Source organism: Pygocentrus nattereri, chromosome 24, assembly GCF_015220715.1.
Source record: "Pygocentrus nattereri isolate fPygNat1 chromosome 24, fPygNat1.pri, whole genome shotgun sequence".
Taxonomy (NCBI): Eukaryota; Metazoa; Chordata; class Actinopteri; order Characiformes; family Serrasalmidae; genus Pygocentrus; species Pygocentrus nattereri.
In genome coordinates, this window is record NC_051234.1 from 5,653,871 (window position 1) to 5,672,788 (window position 18,918).

Below are 18,918 nucleotides of genomic sequence, written 5' to 3' on the forward strand. Positions count from 1 at the left end.
AAATTTTGACACTTATAACAGTAACTGATGACAGTAATCACAATGCCATAAGTTGTTTGAGTAAATGACTTGTTATGTAAATAGACAGTGTATTGACCTAAGGGGCCACTTTAAACTAAAGCTACCAACGTATTGTTAAATTTATAACACCGTTAAGTTTCATTTCCAATAAATTTAACTTATAAAGCAGAGGCCTATTTAAGAACACCATAAATCACTTCTGTTGAATGAGTAACATGTACTTAATGACTGTTTTGGCTGGAAATTAAATTGAAGTTTATAATGTAATTAATTGTCATTGTCATATAATTGCATTTAACTAATGTAACACACTGACAAGAATAACTAACCTTGTAGGGGTAAATGACTGACAGACAGACACACACACACACACACACACACACACACATACTTTCTAAACCACTTTTCCTTCTGGGTGCCGGGGGAAGCTGGAGCCTATCCCAGTGGTCAATGGGCTTAAGGAAAAAAACGTACGGCATCTTACTTGCATAAGATGTTTATTAATATTAAAGTATTGCCTTATGAATATGTGATTTAATGCTTGTGCAAGGGCTCCAGACCCAAAGGTCAGACTGCTACCTCTGAACAGGTGTGTCCTCCTAAAATAAGTCAAAATAATGCTTCATGACAGTCTATCGTTGTAGTGTTTGGGCCTTTTTGTCAGTATAGTGTCATTTATGGGCATAAGCTGTTCATAAAAACTCAAGTATTGCTCTGCTCTAAAAATGTTAATTTATGCTTAAGTCCATGTAGGTGGCCTTTAAATAAAGTGTTACTGAATATTGTATAGAAAATAACACACACACACACACACACACACATATATATATATGTATATATATATACTGCTCAAAAAAATTAAGGGAACACTCAAATAACACATCCTACATCTGAATGAATGAAATATTCTCATTGAATATTTTTTTCTGTACAAAGTTGAATGTGCTGACAACAAAATCACACAAAAATCATCAAAGGAAATCAAATTTATTCACCAATGGAGGCCTGGATTTTAGAGTCACACAAAATTAAAGTGGAAAAACACACGACAGGCTGATCCAACTTTGATGTAATGTCCTTAAAACAAGTCAAAATGAGGCTCAGTATTGTGTGTGGCCTCCACGTGCCTGTATGACCTCCCTACAACACCTGGGCATGCTCCTGATGAGGTGGCGGATGGTCTCCTGAGGAATCTCCTCCAAGACCTGGACTAAAGCAGCCGCCAACTCCTGGACAGTCTGTGGTGCAAAATGGCGTATTTTATTTTCTGTACAATATTCAGTAACACTTTATTTAAAGGCCATCTACAAGGACTTAAGTATAAATTAACATTTATTAACATTAACAACATTTATTAACATTAACAACAATTAACATATATATATATATATATATATATATATATATATATATATATATATATATATATATATATATATAAAGTAACAAGAATTGTTCATACAGGTGATTCTCATTTTTAAATGTATATCAAACTCAGAATCCTGAGATAGACATAAATATTATTATTATCATTAATTAATAAATGTGTCATCCATTCATATAATTGTGTTTATTAAAACCATTAACTATATTTAAATAACCAAACCAATAAAATATTTATGGAAAACAATAGCTTAATAGCTTTCGTACGCTTTCTATAATGGTTAATTAAATGTGGGCTACTGTCTTCAATAGCACAGTTTGGCTCCAACAAAAGAATATTTCAACCTACTTCTTCAGAAATATGTTCCAGATTTTCCAGCATGCTGACAATGCAGCACAAGCTCAGTCTCACAGGAGTTTAAAACATAGCCACTCTAGTTAATTAATGGTCTATGCTTGCGCTTATCCAGGCCTGACACCTCTAAAAAATTATTAAAATGGCCTGTCTTGCCATACTTTGAAGTTGGATCTGTTGGGTCCTTAAGAATCCAAAGAACACAGTGTTGCTCCTTAGTGGCTGCTTTAAGACACACTGCGTGGCTTTTTCTAGCAAATAAGTCATGAGGGGTTGCACTGAAACTAATCTCTGCTCCATATTTGGCCATTCATGCACGCCTCCATCTTCCTTGTAAGCGCGTGGTATGAGGAACATCGCATTGGCTCAGCTCCACATTTCCTGCGAGTGCTATTAAAAGCAGGTAAAGAAAAGCTGTTTGTCATACTGTCTGTTTGGCCAGCATGAAGGCGCCTTGAAGGACGTTATGTTTACAGTCGTCATAGAGGAGCTAAAGCAGTCTAGAAGCTCTGCTGTTACAAAAGGGGCAGAGAACTCAGGGACACCATAAATAAAGACTGGAGGCCGTTTAGGTTAGAATTATCCAGTTGCTGGAGAAAAGAGGAAATTACACCATGTACTCAGAACTGGGTCATTTTTAGTGGTGGACAGTAACTAAGTAAATGTAATTCGTTACTGTACTTAAGTAGTTTTTTCATTTATCAAAACATTACCTGTCAAAATGAAGCAAACACACCAATTAGAGCACAGCAGTCACTTTGTTTTGAGCTTGTTTTGACCTGTAGGACTCTCCAGCCGAGTGCAAGCACAACATCAGCGCAGCAGCGTAAAACTTTGGGAGAGTCTGTTCAACATAAATGATGAACTAACCTAACTTTGTGTAAATAGAGCACAATATAGAAATATGTCCACATATGCAGTCGAGACTGACGCGGCTTTTTTCTGAATTTCTACAAACACCATTTCATTTTATAGTAAATTAGTTTGGGCTGGTTTATGTTTATGAACAGACGCCTACAGGTCAACATAGTAAAGGAAGCTCATCTGTGATCCTGAGTTTAAAGCCAGTTTTTATTAAACTTAAACTTGGAACTAAGTTGTAAATAAATCTTAAACTGAAACTGCCACTCGGTTCTCCCTGATGGAAACTTTTTACCTTCAGTATTTTGTGCTTATGATCATTTTAATAGACGTCAGCGTCACTAATTAATGACGTTCTATTAAAAGACTGGTTTACCAAGAGAGACGCTGGAGGACTTTCACCTGAAATGAGTTCATGAAGCCAGTCTTGTTACAAAAACAGTAACAGGACATCAGAGCCATGATTCTTTTTTTTTTTACTTTCAATATTTAAGTATATTTGAAAGCAAATACTTGTGTACTTTTACTCAAGTAAAGGTCTAAAGGGAAGACTGGAGAAATATTTGGGTGTCTCTACGTTAACTCAAGTACATGATTTGTGTACTTCATCCACCACTGGTCATACTGGTCAATTGTAAGTGCTATTGTTGTGAAATGGAAATGGTAGATGATGCGAATTCCCACAGCAGACTCCCAAATTCTGAAGAGCATAGGGTGTGAAAAACCAGCTAAACTCTATTGCATCACTAACTACAGAGTTCCAAATAGCTCTGGACGCAGCAGCAACACAAGAACTGTGCATTAGAAGCTTCATGAAATAGGTTTATGTGGCCAGGCGTCAGATGGAGTGGTACAAAGCATGTCGCCACTGGACTCTGGAGCAGTTGAAACGTGTTCTCTGGAGTGTACCCTTGGCATCCAAACAATACCTACCAGATGGTGTTGTGCAAGCAGTAGAATGTGGTGGGGGGGTGGGGTTACTGGTCTGGTCTGGGGCTGTTTTTTAGGGCTAGGCTGGGCCTCTTAGTTCCAATGAAGTTTAATGTTAATGTTACAGCATACAAAGATGTTTCCATCTTTGTGGCAGCAGTTTGGGGAAGCGCCTTTCCTGTCCCATGACTGGGCCTTGAGCAAAGCAAGGTCCATAAAGACATGGTTTGGCAAATGTGGTATAGAGGAAATCCACTGACCTGATCTCAGTCTCATTGAACACTTTGGAGATGAAGTAGAACGCCGATTGTGAGACAGACCTTCTCATCCAATGTCTGCCTTACAAATACTCTTTTGACTGAATGAGTACAAATTCCCACAGACACTCTCTAAAATCTAGAAACAAAGAAAGCTGTTTGTTTCACATTTAGAAACCATCAGCAACTGTTAAATAACGTAAGCCGCACAATGACTGGATGTTTAAAATGTTGAAAAATATGAAAATAATTTCAGATGGCATACTTTAAAGTGATATAACCTTAATTGAAGTTGTTTGTTGTTGATACTAGCCATCACAGCTTTGTTGTGTCTGCATCATCGGAAAACTGCAGCATTACCCAATTAGTTGTTTTCCCTGCTCTGCAGTTGAGTCAGATGTGTACTTATCTGTGCCGTGGTGCTTCAGTATCTGAGGCTAACTCCCCAGATCTGAGTAATGCTTGTCTAATGAAGCTTTAGATTAGAAGGATCCAGTCTGATTTCTTCAAACACTAAATGTAGCTAAAAGGAAATGGAAGGATGTTAAATAGTTATTAATATTTTGTTGTAATAGTGAAACTGTCTTAACATTAACATTTATATGAACCATTTTACAACAATAATCATTTGATCTATTGAGTATTGTTTGATTAATTGACTAATCAAACTGTTAGTCGTGCTGCAGCTACCTGTCACTTGATACCAAGTGTGAGCAGAAACTTCTGGATCAGATACTTGATGGAAAAAGCTATGTATTAGCTTTGCAATAGCTGTAGTCAGTGCAACATTTTGAACACCCCCAGTTAAATTCTATATTTTAAGTGAAAATAAGTTAACACATCAGGAGTTTGTTCTCCATAGAGGGTGTGTTAACTTGTCACGTACAATATAAAAAATGCAAATTGGCCATGGGCACCCAAACTGTTGGATGATTTTGAGTTTTTGAGTAGCTTCCGTATGTTTGTTAGATGCCTGATTTTGAATGCTTGTCTTAAACAAAGGCTCTTCAATTATAAGTAACTATCATCATGATGAACCACTTAATCCAGATAGGGTCATCGTAGCATTCGGGAGAACAGAGAATCGTAGACAATATCAAAAAAGTCTTGGAAAAAAAGTGAAGAAAAATAATCTGCATCGTTCTATCTGAGCGACAAAGATTTTTCTTCCACTGTGCAATGAAACAATACAAGCTTTATACCCTTTATGCTTCCTGTTAGTGTACTGCAATGTATCAGAATAGCTGCACGTATTGTATGCATATTATAAAGCTCAGAAAACAGTTTAAAAGCGTTTCATTAGCAGTTTTAATACATTTTTTTATGCGAACATATTGGCTTTAATCTTTAATACACTGTACACTTAAAAAACAACGTGACTACTTCACTCAAATGTGTACCTCATTTCTACATGAATAGAACATAACACAGATTTGTCTTCGAGATGATTTACTTCAGGGAATAATTGTGTTTATGTAATATCATTTATTCATGTGGAAAGGATGTACGCATTTAAATCAAGCATCGTTTTGTAGAATTGAATGTTATGGGTTTATAACTGAATTATGAAAAAGGGTAAACGCTTACTCGAATTAGAATCAGGGACAAATACGTCTCCCCTCCCTAACAGATCTCTGTTCTCTCTGCAGCGGACAGGCAGGGACGGTCAGCGAGGGACAGATAACCTCTCTGCCAAGTCATCAGACAGCGACGTGAGCGACGTGTCCGCTGTGTCGAGAAGCAGCAGTGCCTCTCGCTTCAGCAGCGCGAGCTACATGTCTGTCCAGTCCGAACGGCCACGGGGCAGCCGCAAGATCAGGTGAGCCCCCCGCCACTGTGCCCTGCTTTCACACAGGGCTAAGGTCAAGCAACGTTTGCCAGAGGTGGGTGAACATCTAAATTACTAATTTTTTCAGTTTCGAGTGGAAGTGGGATCGGACATGGGGTTTTCTCTGAACCCCTGTGCAAGGTTCCTTCTTCAAACAGGAAATGTGCCTTTTATAATGATTCATTTCCTGAACTGAGTGAGTTCGGGTTTGGCTCTGTAGAGTAATTTGAGTGGAGCCAAACATGTGAACTTCACCATAACAGTAGACACCCATCGATGGCAAACCAAATCATTATGACTATGAAAGTCTCTTAGGCATATTCTTTGACCCTTAGAAGTCTACAGTTATCATTGTTGTTTGCTGTGTAATTTAAGTAACTATTACATGAAAACAAAAGCAAGTACATAGCAAGGTAGTTCTTACTTTTACATTTGATTTACGCTATGTACAGACACATTTTGACATATTTCTTTTGTTCAGTGTCAGACAATGACAAATACGTGGCAAAAATGTGAAGGATGAAGGTTATTTCTGCAAAAAATAAAGACTGGACACAACAATAACTTTTCAGTTCATAACAATGTTATTCTGCAATACACAAGACAAAGATAGATGAAGTTAAAAAGAAACACCAAACAGACATAGTTTTAATTGAACAGTAGAAACAGAAACCAAGAATGTTCTACACGTTGAATATGATTTTAAACCGTACATGAAGAATATCAAAAGCTGCAGTAAGATCCAGTAAGACCAAAATAGAAGATCTTTTTTTTTTTTTTTTGCATCAGCACTAAACCTGAAGTCATTCACAACACAAACCAATGCTGTTTCAGTGCTATAGTTAAAAACAGCAAGCTGATTAAGACTTCTCATATAACTTTTTTGATATTGCATACACATTTAGCCGAAGGTAACTATTTCTAATACTTCACTTAAAAAGAAAGATTAGAAATTGGTCTAAAATGGTTTAGTATGGAAGGATCCATGCTATTGTTTTTTCGGTAGGTGGCTTATCAAGAAGGTTATAGGAACTAGTTTCAGTCAGCTGAGCTATTCTCTGTCTTATCAATTCTATTGATATTCAATTTTATTTTGATAATAAATTGCAAACTCTTCACAGATTTTAGAAGATAAAGCACCATCTACCACACTAGCAGACAAGTTAGGGTTAAGTCTATGGTGTAAAAAGGATTTTGATATTATCTTTGTGTTTATTAATTACACTAGAGGAGTATGACTGTCTGAATATTTTCATAGCATTATTGTAGTTGGGGATCTGCTCTTCAATAATATCATAACGTACCTGCAGTATATAAGTTTAGGTTTCCAGAGATAATATAATAACTTGTGGATAGAATTAATATTAGTTCTGCAATTTATGCCAAAAAGTTATTTCACTTGGGAGGCGTGTATATTACAGTTAACAACACTGGAGAAAAAAAAGTTGACCACAACATACTCAAAAGACATAAATTTGGGCTCCCGAGTGGTGCAACTGTCTAAGCGTTGTTCCTATCATCAAGAGATCACGAGTTCGCTCCCTGCTGATGCTAAAGCCATCTGTAGCTGGGAGTCCAAGAGAGTACAATTGGCCTTGCTCACTCTGGGTGGGTGGGATGGCCCCCCTGCTCCCCTATCACTCAACTCGATGCTAGTCAGCGCAGATGTCTTATTAGCTGACATAACAGATCTGGCGGTTGGCGTTTTCCTCCGAGCACGTTCAGCTGTCCAGTGATGTTGCGTAAGCAGCAGTTCGAAAAGAAAAAAGAAGCGGCGGCTGGTTTCGCAGGTCTCAGAGGAAGCCTCCTAGTGTTGATGGCATAGTGTGATTGGGGGAGTCCTAACTGGCGGGTGGAATTGGAAATGACTAATTTGGGCAGAAAACCGGGGGAAAGAAAAACATTCACCTATTTTTGCAGTTAAAGTCACTGATATAAATATTGGCCACTCCTACTCTGCACCGGCGTTTACCAGGGTGACAAGGGGAGATTGAGGGCTATCCAAGAGAGAGTGACACCAGTTATACTCTCTCATATACACTCTTAGTGTCCTAGCCATGGATGGCTGTGGCATCACTAGTGATTTAACTAATAACGATGCTTAGACCAGGTCTGTGCAAAATGTGGTCCACCAAACCTCCACATCCACTGAGACGGCAAACAAATTTTTTGTACATACATGCAATACTATCCATCAATTTTTTTCCTTTTAAAATAGCATTGTTTTATCTTTGTGAATTGTTTTGGTTTTTTTGGCCCACCACAAACATTGTACTTTGGCCTGCCAAGACAAAGATCCCTGGCTTAGATGGTCATACCACCTGAGAGCCCTAAGTGAGAGACGGTTAATATAAAATGACAAAATGCTTTTGTTATTGCTACTGATAACTGTGACTTCTAAGGGTTAAATGATGAGGCTAATTTATGCAACACAACTGCTCATTCAGTTATAATTTGCCTCACATTTGTATGTTACTGCTTTGTTAAATGTGCCTATTTGTCCAATTTCATTTTTTTTTTCTTGTACTTGTTTTTTGTGTCTTATGTCTACAAGTCCAGTCATCTGTTTCAGTATTTTTGTAGAACACTACTGGGTAGTGTTGGCTGGTTTTCACTGTGCTTATTTTTCGTCTACTTTTTTTCTTTCTGTTCTGCATGACGATCGCTCTTCCTGCTTCTGCTGCTGCTTGCCTCGGCCACAGCAGAGCTATGCAGGGGGAGGAGCCTGTTGGGGCAGTGTTGCCAGAGGAGGAGGGAGGGGTGGGGAAAGAAATTGGGCGGGCTGGAAAGACAGAGAGACGGGCCAGTAGTGTAGATAGAGAGGAGGAGGAGTCTAACGAGGACATGGTCCAGAGGAGGTTCTCAGAGAACGACCTCAGGTAAACTGCCATTGCCATGGCGACAAGCTGTATCTGATACTGTGGCTACAGGCCTTAACATGGCTTGTAGCTACATAACTAGGTGTGATGTCACAACTATTCAATTTACCGTGATTATTTAGGAGTTTATTCAGTTTGATTCGTTAATTTCAGTGCGATTCATAATTATTTTTAAAAATACACTGAATACACAGATGTGAGAGGAGCTATTCATGCATTGGTGGAATATAGATGATGGAAACACTGGAGTTTTACATCCCACCCTGAGAATTTTATTTTGGCCAAAAAAGAACACGTATGCGTGTAAGCGATTCTGACTTTCCAAAATCAATGCATTTGATGCTGTCATGATGCCCTAATGTGTTTATACACTCCTATACATTCTTCTAAAAGCCCCTTTTACAGTAATTGAGTATCATAAGGATCAATAGGCACCTGAGCTATGGATTAGATTCCAGACATTATAGAGAGTTAGTAAAAACTCAGATAACAAGACAAAAGTATGTGCTTTATACTCATAAATAATTGAGAACACTAGGCTTCAAGCAATGATCCCAAGCCTGCACTGCAAAGACTGGCAACTTGGCAACTGAAAAAATCTAAAATCTAGTCAATATCTCAGATTTCACACTTTAGATTGTTGTGAGATTATTAGATGACTTTGTTTTTTTTCTCACTTGTTTAACACTCTTAAAAAGATGGTTCTTCAAGGGTTATTTAGTTATTTATTTAGTTATTTAGGCTTTATATAGAACCATGAACACTCAGAGAACCTTTTACCTGATTAAAGGGTTCTTTCCACCATGAAAGTGTTCTTGAGCTTGACGGAGAATGTGCTGTAGGTGGCTCTATACAGAAGCTTTTTGAATAGGGTTCTGTAAAGCACCAGGAAGGGTTCTTCTATTTTTACAAGCTTGACATCATAACAATAGCAGAACCATTTTTTTCCCAAAACGGTTTTATATAGAACCTTATACAGCATATTCTCCATCAATCTCAAGAACCATGCATCGAACCCTTCAATCGTGCAGAGAGATCTGTGAGTGTTCATGGTTTTATATACACTCACCGGCCACTTTATTAGGTAACTTGCTAGTAAAAGGTTGGACCCCCTTTTGCCATCAGAACTGCCTTAATTATTCGTGGCAGACTTTTTTTGGTTGGTTACTTGAGTTCCTGTTGCCTTTCTATCATCTCGAGCCAGTCTGCCCATTCTCCTCTGACCTCTCACATCAACAAGGCATTTTCGTCCACACAACTGCTGCTCACTGGATACCGTTCTCTGTAAAACCTAGAGATGGTTGTGCGTGAAAATCCCAGTAGATCAGCAGTTTCTGAAATACTGTCTGGCACCAACAACCACTCCACATTCAGAGTCACGTAAATCACCTTTCTTCCCCATTCTGATGCTCGGTCTGCACTTCAGCAAGTTGTCTTGACCTCCTCTACATGCCTAAATGCATTGCGTTGCAGCCATATGATTGGCTGATTAGCTATTTGTGTTAACAAGCAATTGAACTAATAAAGTGGCCGGTGAATTGTTTAAAGAAACAATTTTTCTAAAATAAGTTTTAGTAGATAAAATGACTTCAAGTAATGACAAATTGCAAAAAGTAAGTTATTAATTTCATAACATTCTGACAACAATCTCAAAATGCGAAACTTTAGCTACATTGAATAGATCTTGGATGGTTTCGCTTGCCAGGATGTCATATTTTGCAGTATTGTTTGTACACATATACTGACTGTGCACTAGCCTTGCACACTGATTTTCAGCCCAGGGACCTCAAAATACAATGCAGAAGGAAGTGAGCAGATAACCTTTAATCTAAATAGGACGATATAAAGAGCTTTTGAAAGCTCATAGGTTTCAAGCATTTGTATGGATACAGCAAAGAACAAGCCATGGTGACCCCTTGAAGCTAATTTGTTATTATTGTCAGTGCCCCATTTTTATAATTTGCTTTGTGTTAAATGTCCAGCTTTGTGTCTCTGTGTTACTCTTTCGTGTGCTGCTCTAATTAATCAAAGGATTACATTGCTTCACATCAAGAAATTGATAGATCAGTTGTTTTGCTCTCTGTCCTAATACCCCTCTCCATTCAAATGCCCCATGTGTTTTATCAAGGCCTACGGTCGGTCCCAGCTGAGTGCACAGTGTAACATACCAAAATGATACTCACAGATACTTCTCACAGAAATCATGTTGTCAGCATTACGTGACTAGCGACAGTATTTCACCTAGAAATGCCAATGCTGTTTACAGTGTATGAAAGCTAATAGTTAGCTAGTTAGCATTATATGACTAGCAGTATGTGACTAGGAACAGTATTTCACTAGAAATGGTAATGTTAGCTAATGGTAAGATAGCAGCGGCCAGTTATCATTGTCACTAGAATTATGAGATGAGAGACATTATTTCACTCAGAGATGCTAATGCTGATTATAACGAAGTTAGTTGGCTAGTTTGCATACGACTAGCATTACGTGACTGTGACAAGCATTTTGCTTAGAAATGCTAAAGTGTAAATTAAAGCTAGTAGGTGCCTGTTAACATTAAATGACTAGCACTATGTGGCTGCCCACAGTATTTCATGCAGAAGTGCTAAAGCTGTTTACTCTGCATATGACCAGCGTTGTGTGACTATGACCAGTATTTTGATTTAGAATTGCTAATGTATTCAGAAATAAAAGCTATTAGGGGGCATGTTAGCATAAAATGGCTACCTGCAGTATTTCATGCAGAAGTGCTAATGTTGTTATTTGTAAAAAGCCCTATGGGTCAGTTAAGAGTCTGTGACTTGCAATTGTATTTCACTAAGAAATCAGTGTAGTTTATAGTGAATGAAAGCTGGTAGGAGGCAGTTAGCATTATATGACTAGCAACAATATTTCACTTAGAAATGCTGAGGTTGTTTATTATGAGTACAACCAACTGTGGGCCAGGTAGCAGTATGTAACTAGCAACTGTATCCATCCATCCATTTTCTAAGCCGCTTCTCCGTCAGGGTCGCGGGGGGGTGCTGGAGCCTATCCCAGCAGTCATCGAGCGGAAGGCAGGATACACCCTGGACAGGTCGCCAGTCCATCGCAGGGCACTAGCAACTGTATATCATACAGAAATGCAAATGTTTTAATAAATAAAAGCTAGTGGGGGCCAGGTAGCACTATGTGGCTACCAGCTGACGGTGTTTATAGTGAATTTGCTTTTTTGTCAACTTGCTCTATTTTGCTGTTGCATTACAGCTTCCCCCATGCTGTTTAGCAACTGTTTTATTTTCCAATATTTCGCAAGGCAGAGATACAACACTCATCAGCCCCCCAGGGGCAAGTTGGACTCTGGTCAATTTTGCAGTGAGGCAGATTATCTGAGGAACATGATTTCTTTCCAGTTAATCATTTACTGACAGGGTACATTGACCGTTGATTTGAGCATGGCTACAGCCTGGCCTGTTCGTCATCTTGCTCTGTGTGAAATGGACCTGTGGATGAATGAGCACATGGGCGCGGTGGACAGTTCAATTGAAGTTAATTTGTATAGATTGCTAATAACACGTACCTAGGGTGCAGGCTTAGCTGAGCGTAAAAGCGTTCATGCCTGGCGGTTAGATCATTGGTCATGTGTCCATCTGATGGTCCAGTACACATTGGCTTCTTCTGCCATTAATCAGTGTTCGCTGAGATATAGCTGTTTAATGTGTGTCTCAAAACAGGAAGTGACGTCAGTGGCTGTTACGTTAGCAGTACAGGAGTGACTCGTGCTTCATTTACAGACTTGTGTAACATTTAAAGAGCATGTGTCATCAGCGTGCTTATTATGTAATCTTATGACTAACACACTGTACATATGAGAGAAGAAATGCAAAAAATACAATCAACAGTAAATGGAGTCACTGGCTCATACCATATAAGGCTAGCATGCAGATGGAGTTTATGTTTCCTTTCTCACCAGTGCTTTTCTCATGGGGACACTGAGGCATGGTGAAAGAAGTGTAGTATAGTCAGTCAGTCAGTCATTCTTCATCTTTTATCCATATTGTTTATTTTTATGGTTATTAAGCTGTTGATTCTTTGACGCCACAAAAAACGCATACTCAATACATATCATTGCTGCCTGAACAAAACCTGCTATTAAGATGAATAGACTAATAGAAATGCTCCACAATGCCTCTGAAGTAAATCTTTATCCATTATCTTACATTATATGTTAAGAATTCTTATTTTCTTTTTTTTTGCAGATGCTAATTTTTAAATCTAAAGCGCACATTCCTAATACAAATACCTGATTAAGTAAACAGATATGGATCAATTTATCCATCCATTTATTTCAGTTACCACAGACGTTCCTAAAACACACTAGAGGTACCACAATTCACATATTAACATAGTTCTTTTCTGATATAGAGGTTGTGAGATGATACACACTATAAAACAAAACAATTAGATTTCATGCCAGTGATACCAGGAATGGTTTCTGTAGATCTGTTTAATAAAACCCATCATATTCATAAAAGTGATAACCACAAATGTTAAAAAAGCTCTGGGCAGCTCATGGAATGGGAAAAAAACAGTTTGGTTAGTCTACAGTTTGGTTAGAGTACAATAATGATGGGGAGTGGTAGATTGAACGATGACCGAATACTGACATTTAGTAACACGAGGATCAAATACTTGTGCTAATGAGTGAAAACATCACATCACATTTGTAGTGGAACAGGAAATTTTTACTAAGAAACCAGTGAACAGGAAGCCTAATTCAGCCTTGCAGAGAAAACAGAAAGAGTCTCAGCAGCTTCTTCTCCCCACCTGATTCAAGCAGCCGCTATTCTTAAGAAGCGAAACAAATGACTCGCTCTGTGGGGATCTTAATAGTAACTTCTAATCGATTGCACAGTCCAGCTCTATTCAATATGCTGGAAATGATGAAGCCACGGTTGAAAATCCCACCAACCACCAACATTACAAAAAATATTCTTCCTCTCGTTGCATGCAATGGCATATTTCCATCAAATTTTCTCCAAATCCCCAAAACGAACATAGTGCAGCTTTAACACGTTAAGTTCAAGTGCTTGTTTCAAAGTATTCTCTGTACTACACTGCACGCTCAGTGAACCACACATGACCATCAAATATCTGAATAAGGAAATAGTTACTAAGATGAGTTCAGATATCCCCATATTACACAACCATGTTCACAAAAAATAACAAAAATAAAGAATTATAAATAAATAAAAAAGCTAAGATATTTACATTGTAAGGATATTTTGCCTGAAAATCACATGGAGTTTTGCGCATGAGGTACTGAGGAGTTACAATATAAACAGTTCTAAATAGAAAGGTCAAGAGTATTTACACTATAGAGATATTTTAAGAATATATTGCACATGAAGTGTTGATTACATTGCACACAGGAAAAGGTGATAAGATCACAGTTTATGTTCTGTAGGTGTGTGAGGTCCAGTGAGGGGTGGAGAGGGTTCTACTGGGAGCAATGCTGGTTGTACAGTCTAACAACAGCAGGAAGGAAGAACCTTCAAAAGCACTTCTTCACACACGTGGGGTGAAGCAGCTGGTCACTGAAGGAGCTGCCCAGTGCTGCCAGAGTCTCATGCATGGGGTGGGAGCTGTTCTCCAGCATGGATGCTAGTCTGGCTAACATCCTCCTGTCTCCCATAATCTGCACTGGGTCTATGGGGCTACCCAGGACAGAGCTGGCCCTCTTAATGAGTTTGTCAAGTCTCTTCCTGTCCGCAGTTGAGATGCTGCAGCCCCAGGAGACCACTCCAAAGATGATGACTGATGCCACATCAGTGTCAAAGAAGGTCCTCAGGAGGTGCCCCCTGCACTCCAAATGACCTCAGTCTTCTGAGCAGGTAGAGTCTGCTCTGGCCTTTGCTAAGATGAAACAGAATTTCATTAGTATTGCCCTCAGCAGCTCAGCTGCTGCACACATTCATTTAAAGATCACAGCTTGAAGCACATCAGGCATTTTTAAACGAGTGAAGTTGCAGATTTGATTCATACATTATTCGATTTTTTATCCCTGTAACCGAAGCCCAAAATCAGTAGTGACCAATGCTGCTGGATTGAAATATAGCATATATACGCCGTTAAACCATTACTGTTGTTTAGAGCTGGGCGATATGGCCAAAAGTGTTGTCACGATAAACAAAATTCATATCGTTTGATATCGATATATATCACAATAAATGTCAAATCATTATTTCTTTCAAGTTTGAAGGCTGATTTTTGCTCCAAGGGGGTTAATTGCTGTTTTAAACTATCCTTTAAGGTCAGACCACAACAAACACTTGACTTACTGTGGAGCTGTCTGGTGACGAGTGCTCGGCTATCCCGTTACAAGTGCTAAACAAGTGGCCAAAAACAGTGCTAAACTGTTTAGCTTCTCAACAGCATCAACTTAGTACGAACAGCAAACATTAGCTGGCTCAGTACGTCAGTGATGGATCACACCACTTTACTGCCTTCAGTCCTACCACATCCATGTGAGAGCACATCACAGTATTCAAACACCAACAAACCAGATGACTGGATTTCTCTATTCTATCGTAGTAGTTTAAGGGGTGAACCACAATATATCAACACCAGACAGAGTCCTCCTTTTAGGTATGTTTAAACTGAAAGCAGTGCTTTTGTGTCTTGTTTGATCTACAGTAACATCATTTGGCCGTGACGGAGTGCTGCTTCAAGTTAGCCAGCTGCTAAAAAAAAAGGCTAGCCTGGGAAGCTAGCTACCACACAGCTTCCTCAGTTTACTTTAGTTTAAATCAGGACTGTAACTTGCATGAACCCACTTCTTTCTTTCACTTTCGTTGCTTTGGAATGCACTAATACTAAAATATGACAGCGCTGTAACAGCGCTTTAATTGAGAGGAGCAGGCGCGATTTAACGCTGCTAAAGCTTGTTAGGATGTACAGAAAGAGGTGAGTTCACTGTAGGTCAGTACAGGTACGCCACTTACCTCGTCACTCACACTCGGTCACAGGAGAACAGATTGCCACTCACTCCACTCAAACAGGGAATCAAATAGCCATTTAGCCATTGCTAAAGACTCCATTCACTCGTCGCTCTCTAATCATGCCGGAAAACTCGGAAGTGCACCCTGTGCTGGCGACAGCAGAGTAGTGTCACTTTCCTTGCAGTAGAAAATGCCGCAAGGGCTGTCGCTGGAATATGGAAGTGTGAGAATGGTGTATTATATCGAAAATTTATCGAACCTTTCTTATCGCCCTATCAAGAAAAAGTTATATTGCGATAATTAACGTTATTGTTTTATCACGCAGCCCTACTGTTGTTACACTGAAATTGATTTGTATATTTGTTTCATTTTATTGAAAGACATATTTCTTTAGCAGTGTTATTTGTATGTTACGTTGTATTCTATAGTGCAGCATTCCATCTCTCAGCGTCATCAGTTTGATAGAATCCACAATTTTGTGTCGTTTTTGTTTTTTCACCCATCAGTGTTCTTTCACTACGGTACCCAGCATGCATTATGCAAATACATCACACAATCTTTGGGAATCCATACAGAACTCAAGAAATACTGCTAGCCACTCATCTAGAGGCTGATAAATACATCTGTGGTGCTATCTAGCATTGGTGTCACTTTTGTTTCTTTATTAGAGTATCCACCCCAAAGAACTTGAAATCCCAGATTTTTTTTTCACCTTCTGGATGCATCATCAGAAGGTCTTTAAACCAGAAAATCCTGCCCTAGAGACTACTGCACTGTAAGAAGGCAAGTTGGCATACTTACAACAGATATAGCGATGGTTAATTCTTTCATTTTGGCCAGAGTGTCTCTTTAAGCTGAAACATGAGCAGAAATCTGAATATTGCTTCAGACTGTAACCAAGATGGTAGTTAGTCCACTTTTGTTGTAAATTAGTCCCCTAAGCTGGAAGCATGTAATCCACCAATAAATTGAGTAGCGAGTCCCAGTCAGCGTATTTAATCTCTCTCTTCTTTGCTCTGGCTTTGACGTTTCCCTGGAAACCGGGCAACTTATAACGACAACGATATTGTGCTAATTTTTTCCCCTGCAAATTAGTGCCATTGCAGTATTGTCATGACTAGAAGGGGTGACTTGAGGGCAGGTTTCTTTCTCTTTCATTTTCTTGTATTTGATGCAATTTTCAGTAGTGAAATTAACATTGGCGTGTTTAGAGAATCTGTCTAGTATATAAAGGTACACAACCACTCCTTGTTCTCATATTTTTTAATGTATTTGTTTACATCATATATACAAATCAAATTCCTGGCCAAATGAAAGTATGTGGTTTGGGCAGTCTGGGGCATGGTTCCCATGGAAACAGATTTTCTGCATCACATGGCTTCACAGAAATTACACTAATTACAAGACCTCTTCCACCACTGGACATTTTACATTGTTAGAAGAAACAAACCAAGCAAGCAAGTCATCTGCTCTCGATTTTATCTCTATTGCATATGCAGGCATTTCTTATCTACAGCTTAATCTTGTCTTAAGTTAGCATGTGCTACCTAGAAATGGTCTCTAAAAAAACATTTATTAAAAGGTTCTCTGTAAAACAAAAATGGTCAATCTACAGTGTCATTCCAAAGAACCTTTTTTGAAATCTATATTTTCAAGAGCACTGATGAAGCAAGGTGTCCTTGGCTGTATAGATTCCTCCTGGCTGCTTCATTATTGCCTGTAGAATCATCTTATGTGTCAGAACCTAAATTGAGACAATATAATGTCAGACATTTTTGGATGAGCAGGATTGCACCAGTGGTTTCTAATCAAGGTAGTTTTTTTAATCACATTTAGCTTTCAATACTACGCTAATCCAATTTCAACCTGAGTGCAGCTCAGTGTACACAGGCAAATGGACTTAACCACGCTTCAGCCTATATGCACACCCCCAAACAGAACCTGTATGATTTTTGTTTTAACTGGAGGAAGAACATCTTGGCCTAGATGAGAATGCACTTAGCACAATCTGCATGAGCGGAACACGCTGTTCAACAGGGGCCAAGAATTACACATATCCCCAGAGAGAGGCCACACTGTTCCAAATACATTTGCTGAGTGGACCAGTGTGTTTGCCAGAGCCTCCTGGAAGAGCTTAAAGGGTCAGTTGGACGGCTCCTTCTCTTTCACCATTAGAGGAAGGACAGGCATGTTTTTTGGCGCTGGCTTCAGGATTTTCTGCTCTTGGAGAACATGATACGTCAGGCTACTCTTGTTTACATCTTTAGCTTTTAACCTTGGTCACCTTGGCAGGCTCTTCTTTTAGACTTTTTAGAAGGTACAAATACTGTTAAAAGAACACTGAAAACAATAGTTTAACCCAAAATCAAATGTATACAGTTTTCCTTTTTATCTAAATGCAGTCAGACAGTCAAGACATGTTTGGTGTTTGAGTGCTTCTTCAGTTTTGCAGGAGAACTACAAGGCTGATGTAGTTAACATAATGGAAGCTTAGCTTGTCCAGGATCTAAACATCTCACCTGAATGAGAGTTGTTGAGTAATCTCAGATACTTTCAAATGGCCTGTGATGCTGAATAACAATCCATTGTCTATACAAATAAAAAAGTATATCATATTGCTTAAAACAGTGGTAGTAGGCATTTTACAGCCCAGATTTTGTCTATACCGTTGCCCATTTTCATAGATAACAGTATGTCATACAGTGTTCATAGCAATGTAAGAAAGTCTTAAACCACATAAGCAAGAGATTATTAAAGGAGTTTGACCCAGTCTGGCTGTGATGATTTGGACATGTAGTTTGCTTAGTGCTAATTTCATGGCTATAACCTTCCAGCCTCATCTTGTAGCCTCAGTACATAACTAAAGAAGCAAACCCTCAACACCACATCTTGACTGATAGGCATTGCTTTAAGTCAAGAAAGCTAAGTTTGCTAATAATAAATGGAAGCTTCTACATACCAGTTAAAGAGGTGCCAACTTTTACAATTTTCTTGGTTTGGCAAGGCCAGGCCAGGGAGTGGAGGAGTATTTCTATTTTCTAGTATTGGTTAGTATTACAACAGTATCACTTTAACATATGGCAAAGAAGAAAATACAATTATTTGTATTTTACATGCTGAGTATTATAGTTGCATAGTAGTCCTTCTTTTTATGCTTATTATTGTAGATCCTAAATGAACATTTTACTGCCAGCCTGGCTTCCAAACCATAGCAGTGTGCTGTACAGGAACTTTTAATTCACTTTGTGAGTCATTGCATGAAAGGCATTTGGGTCCACATGATTCAGTTTCTTTAGGAATACTGGTCTTTTCCTTGCACATCAATGTAGACCAAGTGTAAAATATAGCCCAGTTACAGTAAATATAAAATATAAAGTAAAAAGAGCCTATTAGGAGCTTCCAGTGCACTTTCAAATTCGCACAG

At 38.7% G+C, this 18,918-nt stretch overlaps 1 protein-coding gene and 1 long non-coding RNA gene across 50 annotated transcripts in view; one reads left to right on the forward strand and one right to left on the reverse strand.

Moving 5' to 3' along the window:
- Positions 1–18,918, forward strand: part of rims2a (regulating synaptic membrane exocytosis 2a) — a 273,985-nt gene that overhangs the window by 206,197 nt on the left and 48,870 nt on the right. For 41 of the 49 annotated variants that reach the window (XM_037533989.1, XM_037533997.1, XM_037533992.1 and 38 more), the window contains one exon: positions 5,457–5,626. The exons of the other annotated variants lie outside the window; for them this stretch is intronic. In XM_037533989.1, coding sequence (XP_037389886.1) covers positions 5,457–5,626 — 170 coding nt within the window. The remainder of the gene's footprint in view (positions 1–5,456; positions 5,627–18,918) is intronic. 49 annotated transcript variants of the gene reach the window in all.
- Positions 1,227–5,506, reverse strand: LOC119262376. The gene is made up of 3 exons (XR_005129573.1): positions 5,395–5,506; positions 3,811–3,946; positions 1,227–1,259 (listed from the first exon to the last, which is right to left on the reverse strand). It is a non-coding gene; the product is annotated as an uncharacterized LOC119262376 (long non-coding RNA).